This window comes from Protopterus annectens, chromosome 11.part0 (genome assembly GCF_019279795.1).
Source record: "Protopterus annectens isolate FY-2018-M chromosome 11.part0, PAN1.0, whole genome shotgun sequence".
NCBI classification, from domain to species: domain Eukaryota; kingdom Metazoa; phylum Chordata; order Ceratodontiformes; family Protopteridae; genus Protopterus; species Protopterus annectens.
The window spans coordinates 177,550,546-177,570,875 of record NC_056745.1 but is presented as its reverse complement, the minus strand read 5'-3'; the positions used below and the strand labels follow the sequence as shown (position 1 = coordinate 177,570,875).

The 20,330-nt window shown below is 37.6% G+C and overlaps 1 protein-coding gene across 3 annotated transcripts in view; it reads right to left on the bottom strand.

Moving 5' to 3' along the window:
* Positions 1-20,330, bottom strand: part of TSPAN11 (tetraspanin 11) — a 1,665,259-nt gene that overhangs the window by 383,006 nt on the left and 1,261,923 nt on the right. For all 3 annotated transcript variants that reach the window (XM_044087577.1, XM_044087575.1, XM_044087576.1), the window contains exon 5: positions 9,965-10,069. In XM_044087577.1, the coding sequence (XP_043943512.1) occupies positions 9,965-10,069 (105 nt within the window). The remainder of the gene's footprint in view (positions 1-9,964; positions 10,070-20,330) is intronic.

Sequence of the window (20,330 nt, the reverse complement as noted above, 5' to 3'; positions counted from 1 at the left end):
TTTGCTTTGTCAAGCAGATCATTGCCTTTTAAACTTGGTTTTTTTTTTTTTTTCCAAAAACCAGCCATTGATGTTGGCATCTACTTTTCCAGTACAACAAAACACAGGAGGGGTTATGTAGACAAAAAAGTTTGCATGACTGCAAACTGGTGCCCATATAGAAAACACATCTGGACACAGATATCCTTCAGAAGGGTCCAGAAGCGGATAACTGGTGCAGCCAGATGGCCTTCCTAAAGTTAAATGCCAAAAAAATGCATAGTCACCCTTTAAAAAAACAAGGTTACCTCTAGCTACCAAAGTGGCAAAATCCACTGCACACAGAAGAAGAAGAGGGACACCTGGGGACCAGGTTGATAGTAGTCTGTCATTCGACACACCCATGGAGCAAGTAGTTAGGAAGACCCTTCAGCCTTCATTGCCCACCTTATCATGAAGGGATTCTCATCAGGAGGTCATAGTCTCCTACGTCTCACATCATCATCACCATCATTGTACCAATAATGTATGCATTGCCCCATTCTCCGACCACACTGCAGCAGCTTCAGAGGTGACCTTTTGCTACATACAAGGCCCATGTCAAACCCAGATTTGATGAATATGTTTCACCCAAAAAAAAAAAGATTGTCAGAAGTCACAAGGGCGGAGACTTAACCTAGACTTAAACCTATTAATAGGGGTTTGGGAATGATAGGATCATCACCCAAAAGACTCCCTATGGGAATAAATAAAATAAATCAGATATGTGGCAGGCAGAGAGCACCTTGTTCAAGATAAAATCTTGACATGGAGATACCCCATGGAGATATACCCCCCACTGGTCCTCAGGATTACTGCAAGGCACAGCAAAACAAACAATGGGTATAGTTCCCCATATGTTACTATAAAATACTAAAGGGGCAGCTTGGGCTGGGCTAGATAGCCCTATGCTGTCAGGCAGAACCACTGGTGAACCCTAGTCTATTTGATTACTATTTTCCAGGAATGCTAACTTGCAGAAAACTATATATTAAGTAGTCCAGGTTAAGGGTGGCATGGTAATTTTTTCTTCTATAAACTCGTATGGCTAGCACAGTGCCTTTCAATTTTTATTCTCAAAATACTTTTCCTAAGATTAAATGGCCATAATTTGAAACAGAATGTCACCAGACTAAACAATTTACATTTAAATCGTATTTATTTTATGTTACCAGTGACCACTTGGTCTTATGAAAACCTTTGTGGGGAAAAAAAAACACACTGAAAGACAACAGGTTGCAACACCACTGGTTTCCATGATGACATGACCTTTGGGAACAGAGAACAGAAGTGACAAGTAACTTCTTTTTATAAGATCATAGGACCCAAACTTATTTGCATGGACACAGTTTCTGAGTGATAGTTCTTGAAAGATGTTTAACTTTTGAAATGTTTATACAAATGATTGGCAAAAATTAAGAAATTATCAACAGGGGAGCAAAGTATGCCATTTTGCTCTTGATAAAAAAAAAACGTTGCTACCACATCCTGTCAGACATGTTTGCAAACAGCTGAAACTATTTTAAAGTAAGTACAGATTTCTAAAGTGACAGTGGCCACTTTAACAGTTTTAATTCCTAGATGCAGAAAAATCAAAAATATATGAGTGATAAAATAAATTAGCACTGCAGAATAACTTTCTAAAGTTTAAACTTTTAGCAGTGCTCATAACTTTATGCATACGTTTGCTAGATTTCCAATTTGCATTGACAAGAGACAGTAACACTAAAACTCTGCTGTATCCAACCACAGATTCAAGGCTTTATCAGTGCATCATCAATCACTCACTGGCATATAATGACAGTGTTAGTTGTGGTCAGCTTTGACAGCAATAAAACTGTTACCTTGCAAATATGAACATCTAATACAGCACAAAGTTCAAATACGCATGCTGCCTCAATAGAAAATCTTTTTGACATTTGTCTTATTTTCATGAAAGCAACTGTTACTACTTAAACCAACAGTTTGCACCTGTGCAAGTCAGCACAAAACAGTCAAGCTAGGAAGTCTATGAGAGGAAAACCCAACACTAAATCCACTGAAATGCATTTCAAATATCAGATCTAACGTTTTACCTGCTGGTATGCTGGTATCAGCTCCACAATTCAAGATATATTACATAACCCCCCACTTCTCAGCCCCCTAATATAGTTCTTTAACTTCAGCCTTCTTTCAACTTAATGGCCAGCTTCAAAGGCCAGTATAATGCATTTATCATTCACTCACTTGCATGCATTGCGAGCATAGATCCTGAACGCAGATATCACATGCAAACCCGTCTTGCACAACTAAAGACATCAAGCCTACGTGTGAAAACACAGCACCCTTCCACCTGGGCTTGTGATGCTAAATTTCTTTTTTGCATATGTGCACTATGAGTTACAGAAAGCAAACACTAGTCATTTTGTACAGCTCTTTATGTGTCTTAATTCATAGGTTCATATGTTTATATTAAACTTAACAGCTAGATAATTAGCAAGAAGCTTAGCAATATTACCCACGATGTGATAACGGCAGACTTGTTTCTTCTTGACAGAAGATAATTCAGATTAACATCAAAAAACAAGTAACCAGATGTGAGAAAGGAGTATGCCAAACTAAAAATTTACTTTAAAAATTTTGGTTGCATTCACTCTCTCTTACTCACATACTGTTCCTTTTTTCGTATAAGTCAGATTAACATCAGCCATAAATTTGTGGCTTCTTCCCCCAAACACTGAGGTTGACTCTGAAGGCAGTTAGGGAGATGCTTTGATATTCAGAGGAAGACTAAACATAGGTTCATAAGTTCACACTACGTTTCTGGCAGGAAGCTATCAAGAAGATTAGCCACAACTCCCAATAAGAAGGTCAACACCACTTACTCCAGGCATGAATGTAGGATCACCCATTCACTCATCAACCTAGTTCTCAAGATTGCAAGGGTGTTACTTTCTTTAATATGTAGAAAAGTTTATATCAGTGGATAAGGTTATGTTAGGTTGAGAAATAATGGATTCATGCTGATCTTTTGACGTTTTCTTTGAGTGTCAGTCAATCAATAAGCCAAATCAACTTTCAGTAAACCTTGCAGGCATCCCTCCTGCAACCCCCTTGAGGGAGAATGCCATCTGTACCCCTGAATTTAAATGTACCTACTCTGAGGCCACACAACACTGCAAAGAAAAAAACCTAGAAAACTCCACTGGCAGTGAACATTGTTTCACCAAAATTTCTTTGATTGCTTAGCACTCACTGAAAGGGCTATCAATTGAATGATCACATTCCCAAAATAGTCCTGCTGGCAGGTATCATTGATGTTCTGATGTAGGTTGAGGTATAATGGTTAAGTCACAAGATCTGTCAGGAGTCTGTAAGGTGATATTGGGATGACTTGAAATAAAAGAATCAGAATTACAAACATTGCACAGATGCTACAGGAGTCAGTTACATGTAAACATAAAAATAGAAAGGATATACAGAGCACAATAGCTTATATGTAAAACATAAACATAAAAGGGTGTGTAGAAGCCAATCAACTTACATACCACAAAACTGGTAGGGGGTGCTGGACAACAACATATGACAGAACAAGAGGTGGCATGGAACCATGGCCCATAATGTTATCTGCCAAAGACTATGTAACAACACTGAGCAGTGTGGGGGCCACAAAGAGCTTCATCATAAACAGAAGCAGGGTAATATACCAAGTGCTACACAAGATGCATAGGAAGTGTAGGACAATAACAGTAGCCAGGACAAGAAATAACATAAGGCCATGTCTGCTTAGTGGCAAAAAGTGATGCAGCAACAGCAAATAACACATATGCTGCAATGTCCACAAGCAGCTAGACTAGTAGAACAACTACCTAGTATAGCAGATGGTGAACTATGCAGCACAGCAAATATCACAAAGCTCACAAGGTACTGCATCTGTTCTACAGTGACATGCCAGCTGTAGTAGTTTGTGTACCTGAGAATTAATAAGGGTACCTATAAACCAGCACCTGCACAGTTAAACTCAAGTGACAATAGAACAGCAAAAATGGCCAAGAAGTCAGGCCAGCTAGGTACTTTGTCTAACAGAATGAACAATAACAGTCTTACTGTGGAGTCAGATGTTGTACAAATATGTGCTAGTTAAAGAAAATGACTTTCACCTGTTTAGTTAGTTAGGATAGTTAGGGTATCACTCGATGACTTCACAGTATAGGTCCTCATAATGGTCCTCACACCTCCACCACTTACACCTCCACCATAATCTTTTTGGATACCATGTGAGACTTTCCACTGATGAATTTTCATGGCCGATGTACCAAGATGAAACTTCAGTACAGTGATTTCTGCACTACAGTTTATGTCATCTTCTTTTTAAAAGAATAAGTACTATTTGTCAAACAGAAATCAAACATCTCAGAATTTCTCTATGTATTAATTCAAAGCATAGGTGAAACTTAATTCTTTTTGACAATTACATGTAACAATTTATTTTACTATCACATTACAGTGATACTCCCGGTCAACAAATTTAAATAAATAAATAAATAAATAAATAAATAAATAAGTTAAAAAGAAAACAAAATATTGAAGTCGACATTAGTACTACTGAGGAATTACAAATTTCAGAATGCTAAGGAACTAATTCTTCGAAAACTAATGCCTGCAACTCATGAGGTTGAAAAACTCAGTTAAAATTGTTTTTTTTTTCCAAGGGGCAAGCTTATCCCTCCCCGTACCCCTTGATCTGGAGGACAAGACCCTAACACCCCCAAACTTACAAATACCATTGCCATGGTCATACCAACTTGAAAGGGGGAAACATCTCCTAAAACAAAGCAATTATTGGCACTGCACATATAGAAACCAACAGTGATTATTGCTGTTTTCTCTCAGAATCCTATGGTTTGGGCAACTGATACCCAGGAAATTTTACTTCAGCCATTTATAGATATACTCTTTGCATCATATTCAGGGTTACATAGAATTACAAACAACAATTCTAAGGCTTGAAATTCAGCCTTTATACTTGTTAGCATGTTTTGTCAACTACTGTCCTTGACTTGTGTAAGAAGGACAGTATTTATTATGTCTTTGTGCATACAGAGTAAATCATTCTAAAATAGTTTTAGACAGGTGTTACAAGTTAAACCTTTCTTCTACACAGAAACATAGACTAGGCAAAATGAATGCCAAACAACAAAATTTTAAAATGACAACCCACATAAAGCACATAAATCCTGATGTTACATTCTACATTACCTTTTCTATAGTGTTTTAATATTTTAACTTATTGTGTAAGCTTGTTTGGCATTCATTTTGTCTATTCTATGTTTTTGTATTATTGGTTTCTATTGACAACAGACTTTCCCAACTTCGGCTTTTAGCAACTGAAAACAAATAAACAAATTAACTATGGTGGAGTGCTGCTATATCACATCTACTTAGAGGATGCCTGCTCTTCACAAAATTCATTTTATATATATATATATATATATATATATATATATATATATATATATATACATAAACAAATGCACCCCCCCCCCCACACACACACAGTCATGTAACTGCAGCAAGCTTTTATGGCTAATCTGTTTCAGCAAAAAGAAAAAAAACTACATACAATGATGATGAATAACACAGTTTGTACAGATGTGAACACCATGCCAAAGGCAAGAGCACAGCTACATTAAATACTCATCAGAAACTCTTAAAGTGAAATGTTTCGACAAGCTGCCACAATGATTGCTTTCCAAGGATGAAGAACTCAGATACACACAGACAGGCAGACAGACAGACAGACACACACACTCACACACAAGGAATGACAAAGAAGTCACAGACAGGCAGAGTGTAGATTAAACATTTTCTTTCTAAGGAGAAGACAGAATGCTCTTGCATATGAAAGCCTATAAAATCAATGAAATCCAAGTATGCATTGAAGGATAGTTTCTGTGTGTTTAGATTGTCTCGCGAAGAGGAACAGTTTGACTATTACATTAGCTGGTCATATGCAAGGTTCTGTGGTGATACAAGGGGTTATACAATCAACAACAGTGTTGCTACGACTAATGCCCCTGTGAGATGACATGGTTTCACTGTTAAAATAAGCCTGTAAGAAAGAAGAATAACAAAATAAGTGTGGAGTACAGCTTCTGTTATATTTTACTACAGATATAGTCCCTCTTGTAAATAGGTTTAGTATTTTCTCAGTGTTGTAAATCTGATGGGCTATACTTGCCCGGTTACATAATTGTGCCTTTAAGTAATGCCTCCATTGTACAGCATAATTATCTGAGCACTGTGAGAGTGTTACTGGAATGGTTAACAAAGAAAGGATGATTAAACAAAATAATCTGTTAGAAGCTACTGTTACATATATGGCAGTAAAACAACAAAGCCATCCAAAACTAACAAGATTCAATACAAGTTTGAGTAAATTTTGATATGTTATTTACTTATTTATTTACTTATTGACATTTGTTAACCGGGTTTGTCCAACTGGGCTTGTGGCCCATTTTCAGTGGAGACTCGAGGAGAAAACTTCCAGTAGTACATTTTTAAACAAGTACAATTTTAAACAATATTGATATAATAGCAGTTATAGCAAAAAGATTCACATATGTTGGGTTACATGCATAAAGTTAAAGTTGCATTAAAAAGAAGCTTAGTAACACAATTTTACATTGATATAGTTCAATAGGTCAACAAAAAAAAATTTTGTTTGTATAAAATTATGCAAATGCATAGTAGACACAATGGAGAGAGTGGTGTAATGAGGTATTAAGTATGGACCTTTTGAGGGTACATAAAGGGAAGGATGACTAGGTGGGGTCATGGCAAGGGCAGGTCCTGGAATTGAGAAAATAAGCTTTTAGTTCATTTTTAAAGTGTGAGGTGTGGGAGATTGAACATAAGTCAAGGGGAAGTTTGTTCCAAGCATGGGCAAGGGAGTGTTTGTAGAGTAGTTTGCCTACTGACCTTTTTGGGTGGTAGACATCAAGTAATTGTTGGTTAGAAGTACGGAGGGTCCGGGATGGGATGTAGATAGGGACTAAGGAAGATAGAGATGGACAGAAGGAGTTTTTATAAAGAATAGAGTGTAGCATATGGAATTGATAAGATAGCAGAAATTGGGGAAGTTCAAGTCATTGAAGAGAGTTTAAAGAAATGCAGTGGTGTGAGTTGTATGGGGAGTTAGTAATGAATCTGGCTATTTTATGGTAAGTCTGTTGGAGTTTGTTTAGAGTGGAGGCCTGGATATTGGTAAGAACTGGGGCGGCATATAAGAGGGAGGGGAGGAAGAGTGCCTGACTCAGGGTAAGTCTAGATTCAGGGATTAGGAATTTTTTCTTCCGATATAGCGGACCTAGTTTCTGATTTGTTTTTTTTTTTATACACTGGAGTATGTGTAGGGTGAACTTTAGTTTGTCATCGATAATGACCCCTAGGAATTTTGTGTGGGTGTCAGGTTGGATAGTTGTATTGTTAAAAGATGTAATAAAAAAGGAGGTTTTGTGATGTGAAAGAGAACGTGGAAGGAAAAGTAGGAGTTTGGTCTTTTTGGGATTTAGGATCAGTAGGTTGTGAGAGAGCCATTGTTCAGTGGATAGTAGGGCTTGTTGGGTCAGGGAGTGTAGTTCAGGAATGTTACTTGAGGTGGATATAAGTGGAGTCACTAGCATAGTGAATAAGGGAGGGTTTTTTGCATGAGGTGTAAAGATCATTGGTGAAGATGTTAAATAAAAGGGGTCCCAAGATGGAGCCTTGGGGAACACCAGTGGAGATGGGATGAAAAGTTGAGGAGGATGACAGCCTTTTGACAGATTGCTCCCTGCCAGATAGGTAGGTCATAGGAATTTAAGATATCATGAGTTAGACTGTATGTCAAAAAATCTGCACAAATGCAAGCTTGTATGCATAGTGCATGTGGGAATGTCTGACTGCAGAAAAATTCTTACAATTTTTAAATTAAAGTATTTAGGAGGTGTAACATATATTACAGCAGGGGACTACCCAGGATACATCTTTTAAATTATGGTAAATCACAGTTAATAGTTCATCTCAAGGAAATGGCCAAATGCCACTGTCATGCATCAAATAACATTACTTAATATTAACCCCTCTTATCTCCTAACCACCAGACATTTACACCTTCTCTCTCACTGCACAGCTTACTCAGGGGTCTTTAAGATACTACTGTATACAACTGTATATATCTATCTATCTTTATATATACACACACATACAGTGGATATAAAAAGTTTACACATCCCTGTTAAAATACCAGGTTTTTGTGATATAAAAAAATGAAACCACAATAAACCATTTCAAAATATTTCCCACCTTTAATGTGACCTATAACCTGTACAATTCAATTGAAAAAACAAACAAATATGTTAGGGGAAAAATGGAAAAAAAAAAACGAACAATATGCTGGTTGCATGAGTGTGCACACCCTTGAACTAATACTTTGTTGAAGCACCTTTTCATTTAATTACAGCATTCAGTCTTTTTCAGAACACACCTGCCATCAATTAAAGAGACTCCGATTAACCCCAAATAAAGTTCAGCTGCCTAGTAGGATTTTCCTGACATTTACTCAGTTGCCTGCTACAGCAAAAGCCATGGTTCGCAGAGAGCTCACAAAGCAACAAAGAGATCTCATTGTTGAATGGTATCAGTCAGAAGGGTACAAAAAATGTATAAAGCATTGGATATACCATGGAACACAGTGAAGACAGTCTCAAAATGTGGAGAAAATATGGGACAACAGTGACGTTGCAAAGAACTGTTCATCCCTCCAAAATTGATAAAAACACAAGATGAAAATTAGTCATGGAGGCTGACAAGGGACCTACAGCAACATTGAAGGAGCTGCAGGGATTTCTGACAAGTACTGGTTGTGTACTACATGTGACAACAATCTCCTGTATTTTCCATATGTCTGGACTATGAGGTAGGGTTGCAAGACGGAAGCCTGTTCTTACACAGAAAAACATCCAGGCCCTGCTAAAATTTGCAAAACAATACATCGTCTCCCAAGTCCCAAGTCTCTTTCTCATGAGGGAAAATGTGTTATGGTCTGATGAGACCAAGGTTCAATTTTTTGGCCACAATTTCAAAAGGTACATTTGGCGCAAAAACAACACTTTGCATCACCAGAAAAACACCATTCCCATGATGAAGCATGGTGGTGGCAGTATCATGCTTTGGGGTTGCTTTTCTTCAGCTGGAACTGGGGCTTTAGTCAAGCTGGAGGGAATAATGAACAGTTCCAATTGCTAGTCACTTTAGGCCCAAAACCTTCGGGCATCTGCTAAAAATATGAAGAGGAATTTCACCTTTCAACACAACAATAACCCAAAGCATACATCCAAATCAGGAAAATATTGGATTCACCAGAAGAAAATTAAAGTTTTGGAATGGCGTAGCCAGAGCCCAGACCTAAATCCAAAAGAAAATCTGTGCAGTGACCTGAAAAGGGCTGTGCACAAGAGATGCCCTCACAATCTGACAGATTTGGAGCGCTTTTGCAAGGAGGAGTGGACAAATATTGCCAAATCAAGATGTGCCATGCTGATAGACTCCTACCCAAGATGACTGAATGCTGTAATTAAATCAAAAGGTACTTCAACAAAGTATTACTTTAAGGGTATGCATACACAACAAAGTATTAGTTTAAGGGTGTGCACACATGCAACCAGCGTATTTTACGTTTTTTATTTTTTATATTTTTTTCCTCTAACAGATTTCTTTGTTTTTCAATTGAATTGTACAGGTTATAGGTCACTAATTAAAGGTGGGAAAAGATTTGAAATGATTTATTGTGGTCTCATTTTTTATATCACAAAAACCATTCTAACAGGGGTGCGTAAACTTTTTATATCCACTGTATGTGTATATATATTTATATAACTATGGCTATCTATGATAGGGCTGTAGTATTAAAAAAAAGTTTTCTTACATCTTGCTGAAGCTTGTCGACAGAGCGGTTGATGTCATCCTTTCCAGGCTGGGCATAGTTTTCAGTCATGGTCAGGTTCAAATGTTGCTTAAGTTCTTCACTCAACTGTGGGACAAAAAAAATATATGTTTTTTAAAGTAAATAAATTATGTCAAATAATACATTTTTCAATTCAAGTGTAATGGGAATTTCCAGGCAAACCTTACACTTAATTAAAAATTAAACAATAACCTCTACCTTGTTGAAACTGTAATGGAATTAATATGCTTCTCTTACTTCAAGGAAAATCAAAACCTGCACTAATCTTCACTTCTGTTTTCATATTTAGGAGAAAACTAATATGGTACTTGGACCCAGTTCTGTTGTAAATGTTAAAACATTTTTAAGCATTTTAATTTACTTGAACAGCATGGGGATAGTGAATGGAAATCTGGAGGAAAGGTGGGGAAGGTTAACCATTTAAATTAGTATCTCTAGAGCACTGCATTCCCATAGCATTCCTTTTATTTAAGGACATCTGCATTTCCATCCATAGGACAACAGGTTTTGACTTTTGAGCACAACTGATTTGGTTTGACAGGGTGATTTTCAAACTACTGCATGCCACACAACTTGGAATAAAAATGCAACAAATAAAGTACGGTAGAGCAGTTACCACAGATATACTTCAACATTCTACCCAAATGGTCTGTTTTGAAAATTAACAGAAACATCATACATATGTAAAATGCAAAGAGTAAAGCTTTGTTTTGTTAGTGTTTCATAAACCCGAAGTAATTGTCAAAAGAACATTGACACTTTTTCAAAAAACTTCTTGGTCATGTATTACATTCCTTCCTTCCTATATATTTAAGCAGCACTTTGCAGTCAGCACACCAGTGTAATACTTGCATCAATCAGGCACACAGTGATATTACTCCAGCGAGAGCCTGTGGATTTAGAAGGGAAGGATACAGCAAACTGTCCTTTACAAAGGAACCACATTTGCAGTTTGTCCACTATGTAAATATTCATTTACGTGTCAGTCACAAATGCATACTGCCAGATCGCTTGACCATGAGCTTGGCCTACAATAAAACAAGCTGCAAAACATCATGAAAGGAAAACAGGGTTGAATACTCAGTACATTACACCCAGCATATAGCAGGGTCCAGAATAAACTGTCTTATTTATCCATGTAATTTGTTTCAAAGTGGACAGTGGACGTTTCAATAATGCCAGTAAAATACTCCCCCACCTGCACAGACAAACATATCAGACCTTATTAAACTTAATCCATCATATTGTCAGATATACTGTATAAAAAAATTAAAATCAACTATTGAAATCAGGCAAATATCTCACACGATACTAATTTTGCCAATGACATCTTTAAGTCACTCGTCATTTCAGAATACCTTTGGGTTTTAGCCATCCACGGGTATATAGCTGACTATAACTAGTACACTTCCTAGTAAGAACATAATAAAAGTACTATAAGACACAAGCATGAGAAAAGAGGACAAAACGTACTAAAACGTAAAATATTTCCTAGAGCTATCAATACAAAGCACAGCAATTACTGCCGTGCCTCCAATCTACACATTTACTGTTTACCCTAATGGGTCCCACAAAGTTTATTGAAAACAAATTGTTCTGATGATTATTACATCAAGATAACAGTCCAGCTAACAGTAATAAAACAATTATGAAATTTGTATTTATTTATTTATTTATTTTTTGTGAAGGGTCTATGAATCCCCAAACTCAAACGTCCTCTCTTGTCACAAATTCTTGGTTGAGGGAGACATTTTTGTTGGCAAAGGTGCATATCTATTGGATGTTAATATAAGTATTTTCAGCTCAGAATAGTTTGACTGTTTCTCTGGAAATCTACGTTCAAGTTGACACCCACCAGAAAACAATTGGGTAGGACTTTTATTTAAGCATGATACTGTCTTTGTTTGCACCACATAGGATTGTGACTCAGTTTTCTGCACAGCAACACTTGTTTTTCTTCTCTTCTGAGTTCAAATGGACAGTTCTGCCTGGTTGCAGGCAGGTAGTGGATGCAAAGAATGGCAACAGCCATAAAACATTTTGTATGAAGCTTTGGCTTTTTAGGTATGTTGTTTGATTACATTGTTCAGATTAAACCAGTCTGTTGGTTTAAAGGGATAAAGCCCTGACTACTGACCAGGCAGCCTAAGTGCAGGTAGCAGTTTAAGTGATTCACTGGGCTTGCATGGAAGATGACTAGTGCCTATCCTGTGGGTTGGGAGAGGAATTCATGATTAGCTATGCCAGGAGCTCCAGTGTCATGGGATGGAGGCCTCACAAACACCAAACAAAGGGATGTTCTATGGAGGGGCCATGCACTGTGGTTGCCCAAGCCAGTGATGATATCTACAGTCCCACATATGAAGGAGTGTGCATTGATGATATCTACAGTCCCACATATGAAGGAGTGTGCACTGATGATATCTACAGTCCCACATATGAAGGAGTGTGCATTGATGATATCTACAGTCCCACATATGAAGGAGTGTGCATTGATGATATCTACAGTCCCACATATGAAGGAGTGTGCATTGATGATATCTACAGTCCCACATATGAAGGAGTGTGTGATGATATCTACAGTCCCACATATGAAGGAGTGTGCATTGATGATATCTACAGTCCCACATATGTAGGAGTGTGCATTGATGATATCTACAGTCCCACATATGAAGGAGTGTGCATGCAAAGACATATTGGGAGCACTGGAAGTCTCTGCAGTGATGCAGGTGTGCATGTTACCACTGGACACAGAAGTCAGGACATTAACGGAAAATGCTATCAAGGCTGAGATGACACTGACAGCACAAGCAATGCCTGTTGCCTGCCAGGATGATGGTCCCGCCACTCAGGCTCTAACTATGATGGATCAGTGGATGTTCCTTACTGACAGGTAACAAATGGGCTTCTGTACCACTGAGAAGTCTTGATGGTCAGTCAGTGGGCATTGTGGAGAAAAACATACAAAAAGCATTATTTGGAATAACATTACTATGAATTTCGATTCAAGCAATGGCACATTAGTTCATATTTGTCTTCCAAGCATTAGCTGTGAAGGACTTACTTCACTGTGACAATGTGGAGTAGTTCTATATACCATGAGAGTTTGGTGATGATTTGTTTGTTAATTATATTTTTGGCAGTCTGCACTACTTTCTCAGTTTCATGTTTTGATTGCATATAGTGACTTGATGTTGTATAGCTGAAACCAATGTCAGCAAAACACTGTTATAACTCCCATATGATAGACTATATACTATAGTCTGTAACTAGTTCGGTAGGTAGACCATGACTTTAGTACATTGTTTTGAACCTATTTGTTGGTTAGTGCTTGTTTGTACATGGATTATTTCAATGTCATTAGAGTTATACTCTACAACTATGAGTAGTTTTTGCCTTTGACCTCACATATGTCAGCAGCTATCTTTTGCCATGCATGATGGGGTAAGGCTGATGGTATTAGTGGCTCTTGTCTCTGCAACAGTTTATGAACTATGGGGAACTGCCTCTTGGACACTATGTTTAATATATATTGATTAGTATTTAGGCACCATGCTGACATTTGACACTTTCTTGACATCTGGTGAGATCCTGATGACCTTTGTGTATTTGTTTTAGCACTTCCGTTCTCTTTGATGAGGGTACTATGTCTCTGCCTTGATATAACAAGAGGTTATTATGTTCAAATAATTGCACTCTGTAGTTCTTATGCATTAGCTGTTCAGTTTGGGTCCAATGATTTGTCTCACCATTTCTCACACGTTTAACAGTGTGCAGTTCTTCACCATGTTGGATAGCTTGCTTAGACTTACCTCTTGGTAATCACTGGTCTAGTCATCATTATGCTGTGGTCATATGTGGCAACATTTTTTTTTTGGCATCAGATAATAGTTTGTCATGTAAAGGATTTCTAGATAACATGTCTGCAAATGTTACTTGTTTTCCAGGCACATTAGACACTCTAGTATTGATCTGCTTTATTCATAATTACAGTCTTTATTTGGCAACTCTGTGGTAGTTAATCTAAGTCATAAGAAAAAAATAGTGGAACTAATGGCTTGTGGTCAATCTGGAGTTGGAAACTCTTGAGCTCTAATAAACATATGGAAAGTTTCTCCCTTACTTATACACTTGCATGATACACTCTGTCAGTGCCGAAGCTACTAGCATCTACACTTCCTTTTGTTGGTTTAGTGACGTCATAGTATGGCAGCACTGTGACTATTGTTAATATTTCTTTCACTTTGATGAATACTTAAAATTGAGCATGATTCACAAAGGTACATTTTTCTTTTTGTCTTTAGTAAGTCTGTTAAATGTCAAATCACAGCTGACAGGCCTAGTACAAACTTACCTCAGTAGATAATCATGCCAATGGTTTGACCTGGCTCAATCACATAAGACAGAATTTGTAACTTGGCTGTTGATGTGTCCTTGTTTGTATTTGGTTTGATTCCCACTGACACTTATGTTGAGGCCGAAGTACTGGAGCTGTGTTTTACTAAAGCAGCATTTATCTAAACCAGAATTTTAATGGTCCGAAACACTGCCTTAAACCTTGAATCATGTATTTCTTTATCTGGACCAAAAGCCAGGATGTTATCCATAGCAAAATCTCTACCAACTAGCCAGAAGTAAATCAGTCAATTTGTGTTGAAATATTTCAAGTAGCAAAAGTAGTTTTCCCCTGCTGTTAAAATCAGCATTAAAAATAAAACATTCAATGAAAACATAAAAAGCTACTTGTGAGAATATCAGATATTGTTATCTGGGCTAACATGACTTCCTGAAGTTTTGAAAATAATTGTAAATAATTGTAAATAATTGTAAATTACCCTGTGTTACATATGCCAGCATGACGAGCTATAATTCTGTAAATAAGTTTCCATCTTTTGATTCTCACTGTAATTTATGCAAGTTGTTTGAATATCAAACAGTGTTCTTCTGGCTGACCAAACGTACATTTCTTTTTTTTTTTTTACTCAAATGATATTTATTTTGATAAAATAACACAATAATTTAAAACATTCATAACATTCAATAACTATTTACAGGATTTACATTCAGCCTGACAAAAAGTATTCAAAATAAAACATTTGTTGTTAAATAATAAGTTAATGTATAAACTATGATAGGAAGAGTTTGGTTCCATCTGTAGGCTATCCATCAAATTCAAAACTTTCCTCCATGGACTATTAACCAATGGCTTAGGAAAAGTTGTTAACTCTTTAGTTCTTTGCTCCATTAGTATGCATTTCCTCAGTGATGATAGGAATTCCTCCATCGTAAGTGCTACATTAGAGTTCCATCGTCTAGCTATACATTTTCTGGCTATTGCTAACATTGCCCACAACAAATACAGGTCATCTTTCTTCATATTATTACTATTAACAACATTCAATAAAATTAAAGACTTTGTCAAAACAAATATATCCGTATAGATAGCTTGAATAAATTTGTTAATCTCATTCCAATATGGTTTAATATTAGTACAGTCATAAAAAATATGAGACCAGTCAGCATTAGTGGACAGATGACATCTCCAACATAACTTGCTGTTTGAAGGGTTCATTTTTGAGTGTTTTTCAGGTGTCAAAAAGGATCTGTGTAGAAATTTCCAAGGAAAAATCCTCCAGAATTGTGAGTAAGACGTTAGTTTAACTGAAAATAAAATGTTTGTTTTATCTTCCATTGATAATGATACTTGAAACCCTTTAGTTAGGTATAGCCAGTAAGACTCTTTAGGAGCCGTCTTATAGACAATTAAAGTGTTACATAGATATGATAATTCATTCTTACCATTGATATTATTATAGAATTCCAAAAATCCAGTTTATAATTTTTAGTACAGTTTTGAAGGATGAGTTATGGATTATTCTACACAGATCCTTAGTATATGCTGTGACACTCTGAAGAACCAACCAGTCATTAGGGGATAAGCCATAGGTTGACAATATACTTTGTGTGTTCAAAGCTTGCTGGTTTTTAATGCATTGCAACCAACAAAATAGGTTATTATTTTCTCATAAACCAAAAATCTCATTTTATCAGGGAAATCCCTTGTAATAGTAAATGGTATTAAAAATCTATGCCACAGTTTTATATTTAAATTTGTGTTAATGAATTTTCTAAACACATCAAAAATATTGTTTATTAGTGTTAGTTTAGTTAATTTGTTGTACTATACTGTAAATTTAAACTTAAATAGTGCCCTATCTTGTTATCTTTGTCAGTTACCAAAGCATTCTTTGATAAATAATTTTCATTCATTAGTAAAATGTAGTGTAACTGTTTCGAATTGGAAGAGTATCTAGGATTTATCCAATTCATCACTATTTTAATTATAGAGGCCTTTATATAAGTTTTAGTCTCTGGAAATTTTAACCCCCTTGTTCCTATGTTTGATATGATGAGAATATGCCAGTCTATTTCTTTTCTATCCCAAAAGAAATAGAGTGGCATGTTTTTTTAAGAGAATTCTGAATGCATCTTATTCTAGAGACAAATGGCTTAGATGTGATGCCACTGCTTGCCAGAGATGTGAGAAAAGAATATTCACTGCGGCTCTCTGTTTACTTTTCAAAGTCTGATGTGAGAGAATAGTATTATCATAGCAGCTTTCTGTTACTTAAAAAAAGTGCAATAAAAGCAGGTTCTGAGTCAGTTGTTCAGTTTTTCATTCAGTTGCTGTTCAGCAGTAGTAGTCCAGGTGTTTTCAGAGTAGTTGTTCCAGTGGCTGAGGACAGACAGCAGCCTGGAGTGTGGACATAATTCCTCATCTTGCTTTGCAAAAGTAAGAGTATAATCTTGCCTTGCTGAGTTATTTAAATTAGATAAGGACAGTTAATCTTCAGACAGTCAGGAAACTACACAGTTAGTTATAGGTTTTCTAAAATCAACGTGAGATCTATCCTACAGTATTATTTTCATATTTACTGTGTGTGAAACTCTGTTGTCTATTGGAATTAGTTATTCAGTATTTACATGTTTTAAATCCTTTTATTATTATATGTTTTATTACCTCTCACTGAGGTTGGCTATTTAGTGAATATTTTTAATAACTTGAAAGTGCTTCTGCTTATTGTGATAACACCAGGACCACTCTGAAAAGCCTTACTGCTTGGGACACATGCAACTATTTGTTTCAATATCTATTTAGCCCAATATAATTGAACACCCCTGTTGTAGTATTTGACTGGTGGCAGCCATTGCCTTGTAATTCGGGCAAAGAAACACAGCAGGTAAATTTGTGTTAGTCCTTCCCAAGAGTGTGTGTATGTGTGAATATCAGACATTTAAGAGTGAGTGTGTCAGATACCTAGAAATGGGACACAGTGCTCTGCAGTGGTTATTTTGGAGACTCAGTTGTGGACCTGGAGTGAAGCATATAGTACAGTCCCAGGTTTGGAATCTGTTCCTGGTGCATTCTTAGGGCAAATTGTGTTGTTTGCATCCCTGCTTTTAGTGACACTCCCTTAACGGAAACAGTGTTGAGGATTGAGGCTCCTTAGTTACTGCCCTAGGGAAAAGAGGGCTCATTGCACTTCTTCTTCTGTTCTCTCTGCAAAGTCAGAAATTCTGTTCCTCTGATGCCCCTGCTTACCTATTTTATAGGCAGTATGAGAAATAAACAGTTTTATCAATAATCATGACAAAAAGCAATATAAGAAATTCAGAACAGAGCATGCATTAAACAGTCTGCATTCAGAAGAACCAGAAGCTAGTAACACAGTTATGCAACTGTTCTACTAGACATACCAGCTGAAACAGATATACGGATTACAAATATTTCAATTAATTAATATCACTCTGGTCCACACTTGATAGTCGTAGAGATTCAATAAACCCTACACAGTTATTTTCTACCAAGTGTGCATCACAACAAAATTGAGATTCAGTAAGAGCCATGTAAAGGTGTGCACTCCTGCACAAACAAGGTAAATGCCATGGCATGGTAATTATAGCATGAACAGCTGAATTGCATGCTAATCAACCAATCCAGCACAGTGGAGCCCTTCAATAAGCTATAAAGCATCCATGTAGACTTTGTGCTGTTTTTTCCTGAAAATTCCAAAATGTTTGGAATACAGCCATATAAAGGAGTCTACATGGACAGACTGCTAGAGGCTGCTGCTGCTTTAATTCATTTGTATGTGCTACAGGCTAAAGCCAATGCTGCTGCTAATAGGCCTAGGCCGAGAAGGAGAAAAGTTTTCATGCCTCGTTTAACCTTTCACAACCTACATGTGAAAATTGTACAGCACTACAGGGTGGACAGGGATACACTATATGAACTCTGAAACCTCTGCTGTCCTCAACTCATAACCAGTGCCAACCAAGGGGAACCCATCCCAGTGGAGACTAAGCCCTTTGAATTTTAGCTACATGTACCATTCAGAGACCAAGAGGGGACATGCTGGGGGTGTCACAGGCATCAGCATCCAGGATCCTCCACCAATTCCTGAATGATTTGCTCCAACATGCCACTGAACACATATATTTTCCCCATAGTTCTAAGGAGAGGCCCAGAAATATGGAGTTTTACTGTGTAGCACACTATGCTGAAGTACTGGGTGCTATAGATTGCACATATATAAAAATGAATGCATCAGCCAGGGAACAGGGTAGGCTATACATAAGCAGAAAGGGCTACCACACTATCAACTGCCAAGTTGTATGTAATGCCAATGGAATCATCTTGAATGTGTGTACTGGCAACCCTGGCAGTTACCATGACTCACGTATCTGGTGTACCCCTAAAATGTACCAGATGTTTGCTAGGGGGGATATTCAATAGGGTAATTTACTAGGGGATGCAGGCTATGCATTGGGAACAGTGGCTGATGACACCCATCAGAAATGCACACACACCCATGGAAGAATACCATAATGAGGCACATGCTCAAACCAAACAAATCATAGAACATGTGTTTAGGCTGCTGAAGTCACAGTTCCAGTGCCTAGATACATCTGGGGGAGCCCTGCAGTACAATCCACAGACATGTACAGAAATATTCACAGTATGTGCCAGGCTATGCAACATAATCCTGAGGAAACAGCTTCAGCAGGATCAGCAAGGGGAATGGGCACACATCCCACCACCAATGCCAAGGTCACCACAGCCACAGGCAGATCAGGAGTCAGAGGGGGAAGCACCAGCTGCTGTGGGTGTAGGCAGATGTAGGCGTGCTCAGTATGCCTTGCATTGGCTAAGAGATAATGTATAGCACACCCACTCACCACCTAGGGGCCTAAGACCTTCCTCCTACTCACATTCATATAGTAAAATTGATGCCAGGCAACTCACATAACCTTTATCTCCCCATGTATTGACTGTGTACTGCTTGCATCAGACAGACTCAGCCCTGAACTAAAACTGTGGCAACTGCTGCATTTACACGGGAAGTCTCAAACCTTAACTGTATTGTTTAATAATATGAATGTGTGGCATGTCCTTGTATTTCATTACTTAGTCTAGTAGGCAAGTAAAAGGTGGGGAGATTTGTACAGAAAATACCTCAACATGTGACAACAGAGACTTATTTGGCTTACTTGTGTCCATTACTAAGTAGTAGGCCTCTGGCATCAAAAATTCGCATTCATACTTCTCAAAAGCACTGCATGCCCTTAGCTTAGCACTATATGTTTGTACTAGAAAATCATTAAAGAGAGCAATTAGAAAGTAATGATACACATTGCAGTTTCTGACTTCACAACCCTCACAAGATCATTCACTATAAAGTTGGGAAATGTTGATGCTATCAACTGTCTAACTTTCCAAGGGGAATATAAGTCAAAGGTACAACACCACAAATGCAGATATACTAAGCACTAAGTTTGCTATGTACCTTGAGTATCAGACACAAAGTTTACGTATCCCTAAATCCAAAAGATAGAAAACAAGGATATGGGACAGTTATCATCACTTGCACAGGGTGTTGTGTGTGTGGGGGGGCAGGAAGCCTAGGCTGGCACAAAAAGTCAGGGAGAGTGTGTGTGAGTAAGAAAAAGAAGCAGGCAGACGTGGAGAAACCAACAAATGACCAGTGAGACAAAACTGAGTAACTGTTGTTTGTGTCTGTAGGGGTCCTCCAGGTGAAATTGGTGTGCGTCTGCATGAACACAGCTAAGCACTGTGCTGGCTCTATGTTTTGGTATGTTGGACAGGTGTGAGCCATGCATGATAGAGGTGGCAGTTCATTGTTGTTGTCCCCAACCACAAAAACTGGCTCTGCCAATAGTTGCACTGGCACGTCCATGTCCATGGTCAGATGCCCTGCTGCTACATGAATGTGATTGATGTCTGTTGGATGGGCTCCCATCACAG